At 36.7% G+C, this 17,051-nt stretch overlaps 1 protein-coding gene across 2 annotated transcripts in view; it reads right to left on the bottom strand.

Moving 5' to 3' along the window:
• ADAM9 (ADAM metallopeptidase domain 9) overlaps positions 1 to 17,051 on the bottom strand; it is a 145,100-nt gene that overhangs the window by 75,226 nt on the left and 52,823 nt on the right. For both annotated transcript variants that reach the window (XR_013555062.1, XM_078445536.1), the window contains exon 12: positions 1,854 to 2,025. Coding sequence is in view for 1 of the 2 variants with exons in the window: in XM_078445536.1 (XP_078301662.1) it covers positions 1,854 to 2,025 (172 nt within the window). In the remaining variant the exon portion in view is untranslated. The remainder of the gene's footprint in view (positions 1 to 1,853; positions 2,026 to 17,051) is intronic.

The raw sequence follows: 17,051 nt of genomic DNA, 5'->3' as shown, positions 1-17,051 counted from the left end.
TCATTTCTGAAGAAAAACAAAATCCTAAAATAGGCCCAACTATTTACAAATATACATTATATATATACTTGTATAAATGTATAAAGTCTAAAAAGAAATACACTGAACTTTGAAGAATGATTACCAATGCAGAAGGAAGTTTAAAAATTTATGGGGAAGGGGAGTCTGGGTGGCTCAGTCAGTTATCTTGATTTCAGCTCAGGTCATGATCTCATGCTTTGTGGGTTTGAGCCCCTCATCAGGCTCTGCACTGATGGGCACGGAGCCTGCTTGGGATTCTGTCTCCATCTGTCTCTGCCCCTCATTTGCTGGCTCTCTCTGTCTCTCTCTGTCTCTCTCTCTCTCAAAAATAAATAAATAAATATATTTTTTTTTAATTATGGAGGAAATAAAGGTCTGAAAGGAGAATTTTGCTTGAACTTAATATTTGCAACTATTGTACCACGAAAAAAATCTGTTGATATTTGAGAGGGAGGTGGTGTTCCTTTTTAAAGAGTAATTCTGGGGGCACCTGGGTGGCTCAGTCGGTTGAGCGTCTGACTTCAGCTCAGGTCACAATCTCGCGGTCCGTGAGTTCGAGCCCCACGTCAGGCTCTGGGCTGATGGCTCAGAGCCTGAAGCCTGCTTCCGATTCTGTGTCTCCCTCTCTCTCTGCCCCTCCCCCGTTCATGCTCTGTCTCTCTTTGTCTCAGGGATAAATAAATGTTTAAAAAAAAAAATTAAAAAAAAAAGAGTAATTCTGTAGTGTGAAAGCTTAAGAAGCAAATATAGACCATTTCAATAAGTTTGGTAGTGAAGTGGACAGTTGGGAGAAAGCAAAATATCTATAACACTTTAAGAACAAAGATCTGAGAATGGCTGGAAAGGGGAAGAGCTTGGTCAGCCCAACAGTATAACGTTAATTTAGAAATTAAACATAATCTTTTTGGCCTTATTTTCCTCATTTGAAATGAAAGTATGAAAAATACCAATCTCTTAGGGTTATCGTGAGGATTTTACCATGTAAAACACTTAGTAGAAGTCCCTGACATTCAGCAATAGTGCAATGAAGGCCTGTCCCAAGATCTTCATAAAATATGTGGTGTCTTTCCAGAGCATGAAGTCATCTGGCAAAAGCCAGATATGGTCAGATATAAAAGAAGAAGAAGTGGAAAGGATGAAAAATATTCACCATATTACACACCTAGTTACCAGCTTGCACACCATTAACAAATTTCTTCAAAATTTAATGCAAGGCCTAGGAGGAAACGACTTACACAGGCCACTTTGAGAGGAGAATGGCTAAGATACAGAACAATAAATGATAAAGACAGGCATGGGCTTATGGCACTAAGTGTGGATAACAGGTCTGATAGAGCTAGAGACCGTTAGGCACAACACTGAAGGTTAATAAAGGGGAATGCTAATTTAAATAGCAAGGATTTTGTTACTGAAGGACTATGGAATATGGATTGGCTTCAATTTAGTATTAAAATGAATCCAACTGAATAAACATTTCTGCAATGGCAGTGCCAGAATACTGAAAGCTGACAAATAAAGAGCCAAGTGAATAACTGATTAGCTCTTCAAAGTAAATAAATGACCTAATAACCATAACAGATGTGGTAGAAGCGAGCAAAAAATACAAGAATAAACACGGTGCTTTACTTGACACCAAAACAGATGATACCATTAGTTATGCTCTGGGAAGGAAGAGATGACCAATCCCAGGAATATATCCCCACAAGCAAAATGAATCTTCACTGGCCACTAAATTTCACTAACTCCTATGTCCATTGCCCAAAGCAAGCTGTTCCATCTTTTTCCAAATCCTAAGGTAATTTCACAAAGCAAAAATCGAAAATTAAACTGACCTTTGGAGTACCACAGTCACACTCTTCCCCGGGATCCACCAATTTATTACCACAGAAGGGAGCACTATAGGCTTCATCAGGCTTTGGAATATTAAGAAGGCAGTTTCCTCCTTTATTTAAAGTTAACTTCTCAAAGTCCTCTGCACTGCAACTGCTAAAGTTTCTGGAACCTCTACAATAAACATTAAGAAAAAGATCTTACGTCATGGTGATTATTCATTTTGAAATTTTAAATCATGTCCTCAACCAACAAGAAGTGAGTATTTTAAATGGCAGAAAATGAGCTACCAAAAATAGAAATGAGAATTTATATATCTATTTCTAATAAATATAGTACATTATTTCAGTTACTACATAATAATTCAGTATTTTGGTGATAATATATTAGACCTCCATGAAAATACCTTCCAAACATATAATTTACATTAATATATAAAATCATAAGAGACCTGAGAAATTATCTAGTCCTATCTAAAATTCAGTTTTATTTACCTTCCATAGTAAAAGTTCCTCAAATATTTGAAACTAGCTATATATTTCCCCAATCTTTTTTCACTCTACAGAATAGCATTATTTTGTTCTCCTCACTCTAACTTATAGGGAGCTAAGTGAAAATAATGGGAATGGGCATTCGAGCGAGGGTGCATGATAGCCATCGAGCAGCAGAATAGTGCAGAATTTCCGCTACAGTTTGAGATTTAAATACCTTATGATAACTCCTGAGAACCCTGGTTAATACTCTGAAGGCTACATGGGCTTCTACAAACGGTCCACCTTGAGCTACCCATGTGATATTTATACAATTGTATGCAATTTTCATGGATTCTATAAATTGTTGGGTTTTTTTAGTTACTGGTTTACTCAATAACTCTAAAATATATTCAGATACTCCTACTGCCTATTTTCATTCTTGAAGATTATGGAGAAACACACCCATACATACACCAAGGATCTTTGAGAAATCCAAGTCCCATTAAAATTTTATCAGGGGCATTTGGTGCCCTGAAAGAATCTCTTTCATGAGTTTGAGCAGTCGTGCCAAAAGTAGCAGTAGAAATGAAAACTGTGTTGCATTATAGTTATTGAGGAGGAAACCCTGTCTGTGCTGGGTCTTTTGTACATCCAAGGAATCTAAGACACAGATCCCTTCTGCGAGACTTTGTGTTTTAGATATACATGTTATACTCTTTTTTGCTAACTGGCCCAGTTTCCAGAGAAGTAAAGAGTCCTGGCTCTTGGCTCTTGAGAATAGAAAGCAGTCTGCCTAGACATTTCAGTACCATTAACTACTATTTGACAAAAAAAGTCTTTGAATGTAGGGTTAACAAACTGACCAGCAGACAAAGAAAGGAGAAAGAACATAAATGGTCAACTGTCTATAACAAAAAAATTAGCAAAGGCAATATTTTGACTCACATAGAAAGAAAACATCAGCCACAAGGCTATTGACAATAACAAAAAAGCTTGTTTTCTGTATTGTTTTTCTCACTACTCTCTGATTAAGGATATTATGAGGAGGAGTCCTTTTGTATAATATCGCTCATTTAACAAGTATTTGCTGAACCTTATTATGTACAAGGCACTCTTCTCTTGTGCAAGGGATGAAACTGAACAGCGCAGACAAAAATCCTCACCGTTATAAGGGTGACTTCTAGTGAGTGAGACAAACCATACACATAATAAGTAAACTGGATAGTATACACAAAGTGAGAAGTGCCATGGGGGAGAAAAAGTGAGAAGATGAAGGGGGTGACCCAGGCCCCAGGGTGGAGGGAAGGGGCTGGGGGCGGGGTGGGGGGGGGTGGGGAACAGTCGTTTTTAAAAGAAAGGACAGGCGTTTCAAACACTGTGAGAACCAAATCAAAACTGGTTATCTGGGAAAAGAACCTCACACCAGGAGGGAATAGCAAACGCAAAAGCCCTGGCGGCAGGAAGCAGTAAGGAAGCCCGTGGGGCTGGAGTGGAGTGAGTCCATGAGGGCATGAGTAATGAGAGAAGCAATCAGCACAGGTGAGAATAAGCCACTGTAAGACTCTTAACCTTTTACTATGAGTGAAATGAGGAATTTAGGGGGATGATACAATGGAAAGTAGTGAGCAGGAGTAACATGATTTGACTTGTGTCTTAATAGGATCACCATGGCTGCTATGCTAAGCAGGAAGAATGAGAGGCTCTTGCAGAAAATCACCCAACAGATGATAATGAATCAGCATGACAGCAATGGAAGCAGTAAGAAGTGTTTGCATTATTTACACGTTTTAAAGGAACAAACAGCCTGTAAGATGAGGAATGTGAATACAAAGAGAGAATTCAAGGATGACTCCAACTTTGTGTCCTCACCTATGACAAGGAAGGAGTCGCCCTTAAGTGATACAAAGAAGAGCAGGTTTGGGGAAGGACAATAGGAGTTTGGGTCTAACAGTCATCAGGTGAAAATGTCAAGAGTAGCAGTATCTAGTAATTATCTGATAAACAAAGAAAACTTCCATTTACTTATTTTTGTTCCCATAGGAGACTTCAATTTAAACAGATTTGTAGGGGCGCCTGGGTGGCTCAGTTGGTTAAGCGTCTGCCTTTGGCTCAAGTTGTGATCTCACAGTTCATGAGTTTGAGCCCCACGTCGGGCTCTCTGTTGTGTGCACAGAGCTGGCATCAGATCCTCTGTCCCTCTCTCTCTCTGTGCCCCTCCCTCACTTGTGCAATCCCTCTGTCTCTCTCTCTCTCAAAAATAAATAAAAACTTAAAAAAAAAAACAGATTTGTGACCGCTTTTTATTTCCTATTGTTGATCTTTATATGTAAGTACCTCACCGGCCACATAGTATACATACAACGTTTTCTGTAAGAATACATTAATCAGCCAATAGCCACAAAAATTTTGCAGACACGTGTATATTTCTACACGTGTATATTTCTACACTTGAGTCCCTAATTCTAATCTACATAAAGCCTACCACTTTGAAACAGGTTATTTTAACCCAGTGAAGAAATGGGCAGAAAACATGAATAGACACTTCTCTAAAGAAGACATCCGGATGGCCAACAGGCACATGAAAAGATGTTCAACGTCGCTCCTTATCAGGGAAATACAAATCAAAACCACACTCAGATACCACCTCACGCCAGTCAGAGTGGCCAAAATGAAGAAATCAGGAGACTATAGATGCTGGAGAGGATGTGGAGAAACGGGAACCCTCTTGCACTGTTGGTGGGAATGCAAATTGGTGCAGCCACTCTGGAAAGCAGTGTGGAGGTTCCTCAGAAAATTAAAAATAGACCTACCCTATGACCCAGCAATAGCACTGCTAGGAATTTATCCAAGGGATACAGGAGTACTGATGCATAGGGGCACCTGTACCCCAATGTTTATAGCAGCACTCTCAACAATAGCCAAATTATGGAAAGAGCCTAAATGTCCATCAACTGATGAATGGATAAAGAAATTGTGGTTTATATACACAATGGAATACTACGTGGCAATGAGAAAAAATGAAATATGGCCTTTTGTAGCAACGTGGATGGAACTGGAGAGTGTGATGCTAAGTGAAATAAGCCATACAGAGAAAGACAGATACCATATGGTTTCACTCTTATGTGGATCCTGAGAAACGTAACAGAAACCCATGGGGGAGGGGAAGGAAAAAAAAAAAAAAAAAAAAAAAAAGAGGTTAGAGTGGGAGAGAGCCAAAGCATAAGAGACTGTTAAAAACTGAGAACAAACTGAGGGTTGAGGGGGGTGGGAGGGAGGGCAGGGTGGGTGATGGGCATTGAGGAGGGCACCTTTTGGGATGAGCACTGGGTGTTGTATGGAAACCAATTTGACAGTAAATTTCATATATTAAAAAAAATAAAAAAGAAAAAAAAAGAAAATAAATAAAAGCAGAAACAAACAAACAAAAAAAAGAAACAGGTTATTTTTTAAATATGCCTCTTACTTAGTGGTTTGGACACAGTTTCTCACAAATACAATGTTTAAAATGTTTGATCCTAAAACAACCTATTAAAAAAAAAAATCTTTTTCCCCACAATGAAGCTGACTAGAGTACTGAAAAGGATTAACAAAATCATAAGCATTTCTCATGTATTTTACCTGATGGAGATAGTAACAAACATCCCCATATTGCTTGTCAGTAACGCTCTAGGGGCTATAAGGAAGATATTTTTCTCCTAGTCATCCCTGGATGGCACCTACAGTAATAAGGATGATCTTTCTCCTGATCCTTGGCTTGAATAGCAACTAAAGTATTCATATTCTCTACATATCACCTCTGGGTGCGAGGGTATCAATCTCCTCATCTCTTTTTTCACATCTAAGCAAGTTTTCCAAAACTGCATCAAAAGGAGATGGATGTGACTGACAAGGATGGAAATAGTCTACCAGAATATGACACACACACCCCAAAAAGAAACATTTAGAACATTCTTTCTATGAGTGACCTTGAAGTAATCAGAACACAGTTCCACCATCATCATCCTAATCCTCACAACAAAAGAACAGAAGTCCTAAAAGAGGGCTCTAAATGATGTCACTTAATTAGATTTTTTTAAAAGAGTACCCTGATTGTGGAGGCTTTCTGAAGTAGGTGGCATTGAGGGGCATAGTTAAGAAAGCCATTTCTCTAGAAAAGTATCTCTCAGGAGGAGTACGTCATACTTCTAGGAATCTAAGAGCAGTATGTGAGAAAAATCCTACCAGCCCCACCTCAAAATACCTTAACAATAACAAAAATCATATTACACAGTTTGTTACCCACTTTTTAAACAGAACTGGCTCCAAATGACTGAATTATCTGGAAAAAAAATTTGAATATCTCTATCACTTGCATCTAAAAAAAGGCCTAACTTATAATGAACATTCAGTTCATGTTTATTTTACTACACAGGATATGAAGCAGAAGTTGGGAAATCTATTCTCAAAATAAGACTTGAAGGGTGCCTGGGTGGCACATTGGTTAGGCATCCGACTTCGGCTCAGGTTATGATCTTGCGGTCTGTGGGTTCAAGCCCCATGTTGGGCTCTGTGCTGACAGAGCCTGCTTCAGATTCTGTGTCTCCCTCTCTCTCTAACCACACCCCCCAATCCCCACTCATGCTCTGTCTGTCTCTTTAAAAAATAAACATTAAAAAAAATTTTTTTTAAAGATTTGATATCATAACCCTTCCTCTCAAGTTATTCTTACCGAAAATTGTTCAAACACATTGACCAACATATTACCAAAATATAACATGAAGACACAAAATACCAAGAACCACACACACACACACACAAATTAAAAGAAACTATGAGAAAAAAAAAAAAAAAGATACAACCCAATAAAGTCTCCAGATACTAGAATTATCAAACAGTAACCAAAACACCCCACTTAACGGCCAAGGAAAAAAATGACAAGCTTGAAAATTTTAGCAGGGAAATGAAATCCACAATAGTAATACAGCAGGTATGAAAAAGGACCAGACAGAAATTTGGCAACTGAAACATAATAAACAAAATTAAGAATTCAATGGATAGATTTCACAACAGGCTAAATACAAATAAAGATACGTTCAGTGAATTGAAAGGTGTCAGAAGGAATTACCCAGAAAGAAACACAAAATGATGAAAACTATATAAGAAAATTTAGGAGACAGGATGTTGTGAGTTCTTATACACAGTGAACAAGAACCACACAAGAAGGAAAGGAAATACGCATGAACACTATGCACAGAGGCAATATGTGAAGAAGCAGTTATGGAAAACATAATGACTAAGAATTTATCATAATTTATGAAAAATATCAAACCTCAAACTTTAAAACTCAAAAAAAAAATCCTAAGCAAGACATGAATACATATGTGGGTGTGTCAATGTGCGCGCATGCTATTTTTTTCTCTTTCCACAACTTCAATGTTAGTGAACCTTAAAAAAAAAAGAGAGAAAATTATGAAAATAGCCAAAAGTAAGTAGATAAATCTACTTCAATAAAATTACATTTAGTAATAGCTGACATCAACAGCAACATGGAGGCCAAAAGAAAACAGAATAATACCAATATGCTAAGAGAAAATAACTGATAATCTAGAATTCTATATTCAACAAAAATGTTCTCAAGAAAGAGAAATAAAGACACCCTCGGGGGGGCGGGGGGGGGGGGTCACTAAGAAACAAACTAGTAAAAGAAATTTTCAAAGGGTTTTTCAAGGTAACTAAAATATACTAAATGGTAGGCAGAGATGCAAGAGAATCAAAGAGTAATGGAAGTGATTACTATGTACACAAATCCAAACAAACAGTAATGACAATGTTCATTAAACAATGGTAATAATACACATCTGACACACACACACACACACACACACACACATACACACACACACACACACACACATATGTCAGGAAGTGGATAAAGTCAAACTGCTCTAAAGTCCTTGCATTGTGTAAGGAAGGATATGATTTAATATTAAACATCATAAATCATGGACATGTGCTGTAATAACTTCTAAAACAAAATAAAAAAGTATATAACTTCCATTCTAATAGAGGGAAAATAATGAATATAAAAACACATTATCAATTCAAAATAAACAAAATAGAAGATTTTTTTAAGAACATAAAAGTGAGGGGTGCCTGGGTGGCTCAGATGGTTGAGCGTCCGACTTCAGCTCAGGTCATGATCTCACAGTCTGTGAGTTCGAGCCCCACGTCAGGCTCTGTGCTGACAGCTCAGAGCCTGGAGCCTGCTTTAGATTCTGTGTCTCCCTCTCTCTCTGCCCCTCCCCCACTAATGCTCTCTCTCTCTCTCTCTCTCTCTCTCTCTCTCTGTCAAAAATAAATAGACATCAAAAAAAATTTTTTTAAAAGAACATAAAAGTAAGACAGTAAAACTACATAAGATGGCAGATTTAAACCCAAATACTGCATTTCATTAATTCTAAAACACACTCTTCACATATTTAAAATACTCTGAAATTGAAGTTCATCTAACAATTAAAGTATTAATTTAATTGACACCATTTTTCATTTCTTTTTGTAGAGGGAATTTTTATTTTTTTGAAACAGACAGAGAGAGAGAGAGCATAAACAGGGGGAAAGGGCAGAGGGGCAGAGAGGGAGAGGGAGAGAGAGAGAGAGAGAGAGAGAAAGAGAGAGAGAGAAAGAGAAAGAGAGAGAAAGGGAAAGAGAGAGAATCTTAAGCAGGCTCCAATGCACAAAGCATGGAGCCCCACACAGGGCTCAATCCCACAACCTTGGGATTATGACCTGAGCCAAACGCAAGAGTTGGTCACCTAACCAACCAAGCTACCCAGATGCCCCTCCATTTTTTCTTTCTTAGTGGTATGTAAATGATGGTGTAGCTTATATCCAATTGCATTTACATTTAAATAAATACAGTACATTACTAATCACATTAAACATAATGCAATGTAATTAAATGATACAATTGAGAGATAAATATTGTCAAGCTGGATTAAAAAGTAAAACCTAAATATATGTTGTTTAGAAGCATATATCTAAAATATAAAGATAAAGTTCAAAGTAAAAGATATACAAAAAAATATATATACTTCAGACATGAAAAAAAATCTAGGAAAGCTAATTCATATCAGACAAAACTGACAGTCTAACCAATAAAAAAGGAAATGAAGGCATACAGATTGAGAAGAAATAAAACTGTCTGTCATAAATGATATGATTGTCTATGTAGAAAATCCAAAAGAATCAACAAAAAAATTTCTGAAACTAATAAGCAATTAAACCAAACTAATTAAAGCAATTAAAGGTTGGGGCGCCTGGGTGGCTCAGTCGGTTGGGCGTCCGACTTCAGCTCAGGTCAAGATCTCACTGTCTGTGAGTTCGAGCCCCGCGTCGGGCTCTGGGCTGATGGCTCGGAGCCTGGAGCCTGCTTCCGATTCTGTGTCTTCCTCTCTCTCTCTGCCCCTCCCCCCATTCATGCTCTGTCTCTCTCTGTCTCAAAAATAAATAAAAACGTTAAAAAAAAATTAAAAAAAAAAAGCAATTAAAGGTTGTGGAACATAATAAAATGAATATACAAGTCAACTGCTTTCTTATATGCCAGCAACAAACAACAGAATTTGAAATTAAATGCACAATAACATTTACATTAGCAAAAACAAAAACAAAACAAACACTTAGGTATAAGTTGAATAAAATCTGTACAAGATCTACAGAGGAAAACTACAAAACTCTGATGGAAAAAAATCAAAAAGACCTACATAAATGGATTGATATCCCATGTTCAAGGACAGGAAAACTCAATATTGTAAAGAAGTCCATTCTTCCCAACTTGATCTATAGACGCAATGCAACCCCATTAAATCCCAGCCAGTTACTTTGTGGGTATCAACAAATTGATCTAAAGTTTATATGGAAAGACAAAAGACCCACAATAACTAACACAATATTGAAAGAGAACAAAATTTAAAAAGTGACACTATCTGACTTTAAGATTTACCAATACTCTACAGTAAATCAAGACAGCATGGTGTTGGCAAAAGAATGGACAAATGGATCAATGGAAGAGAATCAAGTCCAGACATAAACCCACACAAAGGATCCTTTGACAAAGGATCAAAGACAAGTTGATGGAGAAAGGACAGTCCTTAACCCAATAAAGAGTATCTGCTGCAGAGAAAGGGGAACACTCTTAAACTGTTGATAGAATGCAAATGGTGCAACCACTCTGGAAAACTGGATGGAGGTTCCTCAAAAAGTTAAAAATAGAACTATCCTACAATCCAGCAATTGCACTACTAAGTATTTACCCAAAGGATACAAAACTACTGATTTGAAAGGACACATGCACTCCAATGTTTATAGCAGCATTATCAACAATAGCCAAATTATGGAAAGATTACAAATGTCCATTGACTGATGAATGGATAAAGATGTGGTGTGTATACACACACACACACACACACACACACACACACGTATAATGAAATATTACTCAGCCATCAAAAGGAATGAACTCTTGCCATTTGCCATGACGTGGATGGAGCTAGACAGTATTACACTAAGAAAAATAAGTCAGCCAGAGAAAGACATATACTGTATGATTTCACTCATCTGTGTTAAGAATCAAAACAGATGAATATGGCAGGGGGAGGGGGGGAGAGAGAGAGGCAAACCAGAAAACAGTCTCTCAACTATAGAAAACAAACTGAGGGTTACTGGAGGTCAGGTAGGTGGTGGGATGGGTTAAGTGGGTGATGGGTATTAAGGAGGGCACTTGTTAGGATGAACCCTGGTGTTGTATGTAAGCAATGAATCACTAAATTCTACTCCTAAAACTAATATTACACTGTATGTTAACTAACCAGAATTTAAATAAAAGCTTTAAAAAGAAAAGAAAGAGTATGTGCAAAATCTTTACCAAACATTATATTTAATGTTAAAATGGTTAAAGCTTTCCTTTTGATATCACTGTATGGTGACAGATGGTAATTACACTTGTGTAATGTATAGAATTGTTGAATCACTATGTTATTATATACCTAAAGCTAATATAACATTGTATGTTAACTATTTTGTTAAAAAAATAAAAAAAGAATAAGACAAAGATGCACATCACCACCACTTCTATTTGAATATTGTACAGGTAATAAAAGTAAATAAATAAAAGTTATATAAGGATTGTTAAGGTAGAAACAAAACTTCATTATTTCCAGATGATATGATTATATAAGTAAAAATCCAAAAGAATTTACAGGTGTGTAGCACTAATGTAAGAATGCAAAAACAAACAACAACAAAAAAAAAAAGAATGCAATGAGATGCTAGATGTAAAACAAATATACAAAATCAATTTTATTTTTATAAAAAAATTAGAAAATTAACTTTTAAAAGAGACATCACCTACAATAGCATCCAAAAATATAAAGTATAGGAATAAACTAACAAAAGAAGTTTAAATCTCTGTAAAAATATAAGAGGAATTAAAGATCATGGACTTGAGGACTACTTATTGAAAATATGTTTAATTCTTCACCAGACTAATCTAGAGATTTAATACAATATCAATCAGATGACAAATAAGACTTTTTCGTGGAATTGGACAAGTTAATTCTAAAATTTACATGAGGAAGCACAAATAGCCACGACACTCTCAAACAAGTAGGTCAAAGTAGGAAAACTTGCTTTAATGAACCAATTATAAAGCTGTGAAACTTAGGAAATTGTAGTACTGATGCAAATATAGACTAATTTACAAATGAAACAGAAGAGCCCAGAAACACACACATATATTTGTGGACCCTTGATTTATGACAAAGGTGGCACTACACAGTAGCAATGAAAGGGATATCTCTTTAACACATGGTGCCAATTCAACCAAGTATTCCTACTGGAAAAAAAACTTGACCTCTACCTTATACAATGTACAAACAGTAATTCTAAGTAGATTATAGACCTAAATATGAAGGTTAAAAGAAATAAGAGTCTGGAAGACAATACGCAAGAGTATCTCTGTGACATCAAAGTTAGGGAATAATTTCTTACGTAAGACACAAAAAGCAATAGTCATAAAGGAATATATTGATATACATGACTACATTAAAATTATTAATTTTTCACTAAAAGTAACCAAAAAATTTATTAAGAACTTCTAAAAAATCAATAAAGAAACTCAACCCAACAGCAAAATATGTGTGTTGGGGGGGAGGGGGAAGACAGATTGAAAAACAAAATCCAAACAGCCCATAAACAGGTGATCTAATCTAATCTTGTTAGTAATCAGGGAAATGCAAAGTAAAAGCACATTAATATACCACTATACACCCAACTCATTAACTAAAGTTTAAAGTAGATAATACCAATTGTTGATGAGGTATGTAGTTAGCACTCACTGTAGCCTACAACACATCTCCTCCAGCCACCTCTGATTTCAGCAGTTATGGTGGACAACTCTCCACAACCCCTACCTCTAAGCTTTCTTTCAGTTGTAACTCAAATGTATAGAGGAATTAAAATCCTAGAGGGGCAACCTTCAAACCAAAAGAAGATGGAGGCAGCAAAAATGAAAATGTACCGCAGTTACCTGTATCAGGATGGACAAACATCACAAACACATGTCAACTAAAAAAAGCCACACCAACAGGAAGCACACTTGCATAATTCTACTTATTTACTCTATTTAATCTATTCTATGATTAGAGCTTAAAACAGGCAAAAACTAATGTGTTTAGGAATACACACTTAGGTGGCAAAACTGTAAAGAAAAGCAAAGAAATGATTGCCATAAAAATCAGGATAATGGTTAACTTTAGGGAAGAAGGTATGTCGGGGGGAAACTGCAAAAGGAACTTCTGAGGATGCTGCTAGAGACTTGATGTGGGTTGCTATACAAATGTTCACTTTATAAAAATGTGTTCATCTGTACATTTGTTTAGCTAGATTTTCTGTACGTGCTTTATTTTTCATAATAAAACTGGGGTTTTTTTTAAGTTTCTTTACTTTGAGGGGGAGAGGCAGAGAGAATGAAAGTGTTTTTTAAAGTTTTTTTTCAATGTTTATTTATTTTTGAGAGAGAGAGACAGAGAGAGAGAGAGGGTGACAGAGCATGAGTGCGGGAAGGGCAGAGAAAGAGGGACACACAGAATCCGAAGCAGGCTCCAAGCTCCAAGCTGTCAGCAGAGTCCAATGCAGGGCTCGAACTCACCAACCATGAGATCATGACCTGAGCCGAAGTCAGACACCCAACTGACTGAGCTACCCAGGCGCACCTAAAAGTGTTCTCTAAAAAAGTACATCATTGAGTTCTATCAGAACAAGAAGGCCCAGCAAGAGTTATCCTTGGTGCTTCTCTTTCTAAAGTCAGGCTCAGTGGAGTCTAGTAAACTAGAAGGGTTTACTACTAGTAAACTACTGAGTCAGGACTGAGAAACCCTTTAAAAAAAAAAGATGAATTTGCTCAACCTGATGGGGGTTGTTAAAGATCAAAAAGCTGACACCGGACTATAGCTTTTACAGGAAGCAATCATCTAAAACAAAACAAAACACCCAGAATCCAAGATAAAGACCAGGGTAACAGGTAAACTTGAAAAGGAGGGCAGGCTTTCTTTAAAAATCAAAACAAAAATTAACAAGAAGATACAACAGAAAACACCACCATTAATAAATCTAGATTTATCACCAACTGTGGAAGCAAGTAAGTCCATTTCAATTGGGAATAGGAATAGGCTAGAGTCACCTATCTAATGAGTAGTGCCCACCAGATCTTACAAAGTTAATCCAACACCATCTCCATTATATGTCCATTCTGCCCTCTTCCCAGAGTATTTCTCTGTTCAAAGTGGAAGTGAATGCAATGTCGTCTGGGATAGTTTACATTTTCCTTAGAAGAAGCAGGTTCCCCTTTATTCGGTAGTGAAGGTCTCACTTATTGTTCTTTTTGGGGAGTTGCAAAAACTTTTATTCTCCAAGATTTTGTATTCCTAGATCTAGAAAGCAATGTTCCCTCATTAGAAGTCCTTTTGGACCAAGCCATTACAAGTGTTGCTCAGACCACAAACTCAAAGGGTCTATGTTTGCTACAGACTCAATTTTATCCTAATATTCCTAAAGTGTTTCTACACTAACCCTGTAAGCAATGATATCCCAAAATGACATTCCTTGCACAATCTTGCACCCAGTCCCAAACTGTCTCTTTAATATTTTGCTTTGCCTTAAGACCATACTTAAGCCAGCTCCCATTTCAACCCCGTAAGCATAATATTTATCTGTTTCATATACAAAAGGTCAATAGTGAAAACAGAAGCTCAAGAGGTGAACATCTATTAGCAGTGGAATATTTATATTTATCCCATACTTATGTCTACAAGCTATAGCTCTGTCATAGAAGGTAAGTAAATTACAAACAAGACTTTTTCTCTTTTTACCCTGGGTAATTTTAACTTACTACACTAACAAATAAAATTACTTCTACAAGATCAATAGACTGTGTATAAATTCACACAATGACTCACTACACAATCATGCAACCTCCCAAAAGGCAAGGACAACAACTGACAACTATTCCATATATCCTAAAGTCTCTATTAGAATGCTAAACAAGTGTGAAACTATTAGGGCACCAGTAATAATGGGAAAACAAAGTCAGCACAATCCACTCAGATCTATACAAAATATGATCATTCAGTGAAAAGTTTTTAAAATAAATAAATCCACAATAAAATCAACATATAATATTTCAAGCATATATTATCAGTTCTCGAGAGTAAAGTCCAGGGAATACCGGCAAATAGCAACCTCTTAAATGGTCAATGCTTTTAATATTAATATTTGTAATAGACTGGTACCTATACTTTTTCTAGAATACTTCTATTAAATAATATTGCTTTATTTCCTAACTAAAAAATTATTTATCAGCTCAGAGCAAAATCATTCAAAAGACAAAGAAAAACCATAAGAAAAAATATAAAAATGACCTGAAAGACTACTGCCAATAATCAGAGCCAGCTAAACATTTTGGCATATATCCAGTCTTTTTTCACATGTTCATATATTTTTAAAACAGGAATAATTCACACCATGATATTTCACATATTTTTTTTCACTTGTATTTTAACAAACATATTATTGACCAGAGTGATTTACAAACCATCTTCTGCAGTACCCTAGAGTTTCTAAGAAGACGCCCTCAGGAGCCAGGGCTAACAAATACATTAGGCACAGTATGGCACAAAGCCAAAGACTCATGATAATTTCAATGGCCCACAAAAATGTTTTAAGTGTAATTTATTTTAAAATCAGAAGAAAAAAGAGAAATTACAATAATGAATATTTAATAATGAATCTAGGGCACCTGGGTAGCTTAGTTGGTTAAGCATCCAACTCTTCTTGATTTCAGCTCAGGTCATGATCTCAGGGTCGTGAGACTGAGCCCCATGTGGTGCTCTGCATTGGGCCTGGAGCCTGCTTGAGAGTTTCTCTCTCCCTCTCCCTCTGCTCCTCCCCTGTCCACACTCTCTCTCAAAAAAAAAAGTAAGGTAAAAATTAAAATTTTAAAAATTTAGAAACAAAAGAGAAGAAGAAAGGAAGAGAAGAGAAGGAAGGGAAGGGAAGGGAAGGGAAGGGAAGGGAAGGGAAGGGAAGGGAAGGGAAGAGAAGGGAAGCGAAAGAAAAGAAAAAGAAAGAAAAGACGGAATCTAGACTGGGTTATACCTGTCTTTATACCAATACAGTCTTATATTTAATTTTTAATCATTTTTAATGGAGGAAGGGACTCACAAGAGCAAAAGAACCTAGGGCCCATGAAAATAATAAGGCAGCCTAGGGATAGAGAGAGCCACTAAGCAGTTAGAGAGGAGAGGGTGCTTCTCCTCCTCCCACTTCAACCAGAAAAAGTCCTCTTCTATATTTTATATAATGGGCTTCTAGGTAAGAGTATAGTAGGGTGAAAACAAAGGAGGTGGCTTTCCCAGCTTAAAAAGTTTAAAATCCACTGTTTAAAAATATGACTTCTAGGGGTGCCTGGGTGGCTCAGTGGGTTAAGCGTCCAACTCTTGATTTCGGCTCAGGTCATGATCTCACGGTTCATGTGTTTGAGCCCCACGTGGGGCTCTGCAATGACAGTACAGAGCCTGCTTGTGATTTCTCCCTCTCTCTCTGCCCCTCCCCCACTCCTGCTCACTCTATCTCACAGTAATAAATAAACATTATATATGTGTGTGTGTGTGTATTTATATATACATACGTGTGTGTGTGTGTATGTGTGTGACTTCTACTATACAGTGTTACATTAAATAGGGATTTCATGGTGAATTTAAACAATCTGGTGTTTTTTTGGACATGTGTAAGTTGTGTCCATGTTTTTATTGTTGAACAATGCATATGCATACTATTTGCCCACTGTCTGGTTATTCCCTTAGAACAATTCCAAAAATAAAGCTGCTGGCTCAGAAGTGTTTGGACACAAAAGGTCCAAACACTCAGAAGGGTTTTGGACACAAATAACCAACCTGCTCCACAGAAAACCTGTATCAATTTTCATACCAAAAGTATACGAAGGTGCACTGATGACTTACATACCCTTCAAAAATAAGTATTAGTACTAGATCTTTCCTGGCTTCACAGGTTAAAAACATATTATTTCATTGTTTTGATTTGCATTTCCTTGTTTCACAAATTTACTGGTCTTTTTATATTTATTTCTTTTATTATGAGCTACCTGCTCATATCCTTTGTTCATCCATAAATTTGTGA

Source organism: Panthera onca, chromosome B1 (assembly GCF_046562875.1).
Source record: "Panthera onca isolate mPanOnc1 chromosome B1, mPanOnc1 haplotype 2, whole genome shotgun sequence".
Lineage (NCBI taxonomy): Eukaryota > Metazoa > Chordata > Mammalia > Carnivora > Felidae > Panthera > Panthera onca.
Note: the sequence above shows the minus strand (reverse complement) of the source record. Positions and strands in the feature narration are given on the sequence as shown.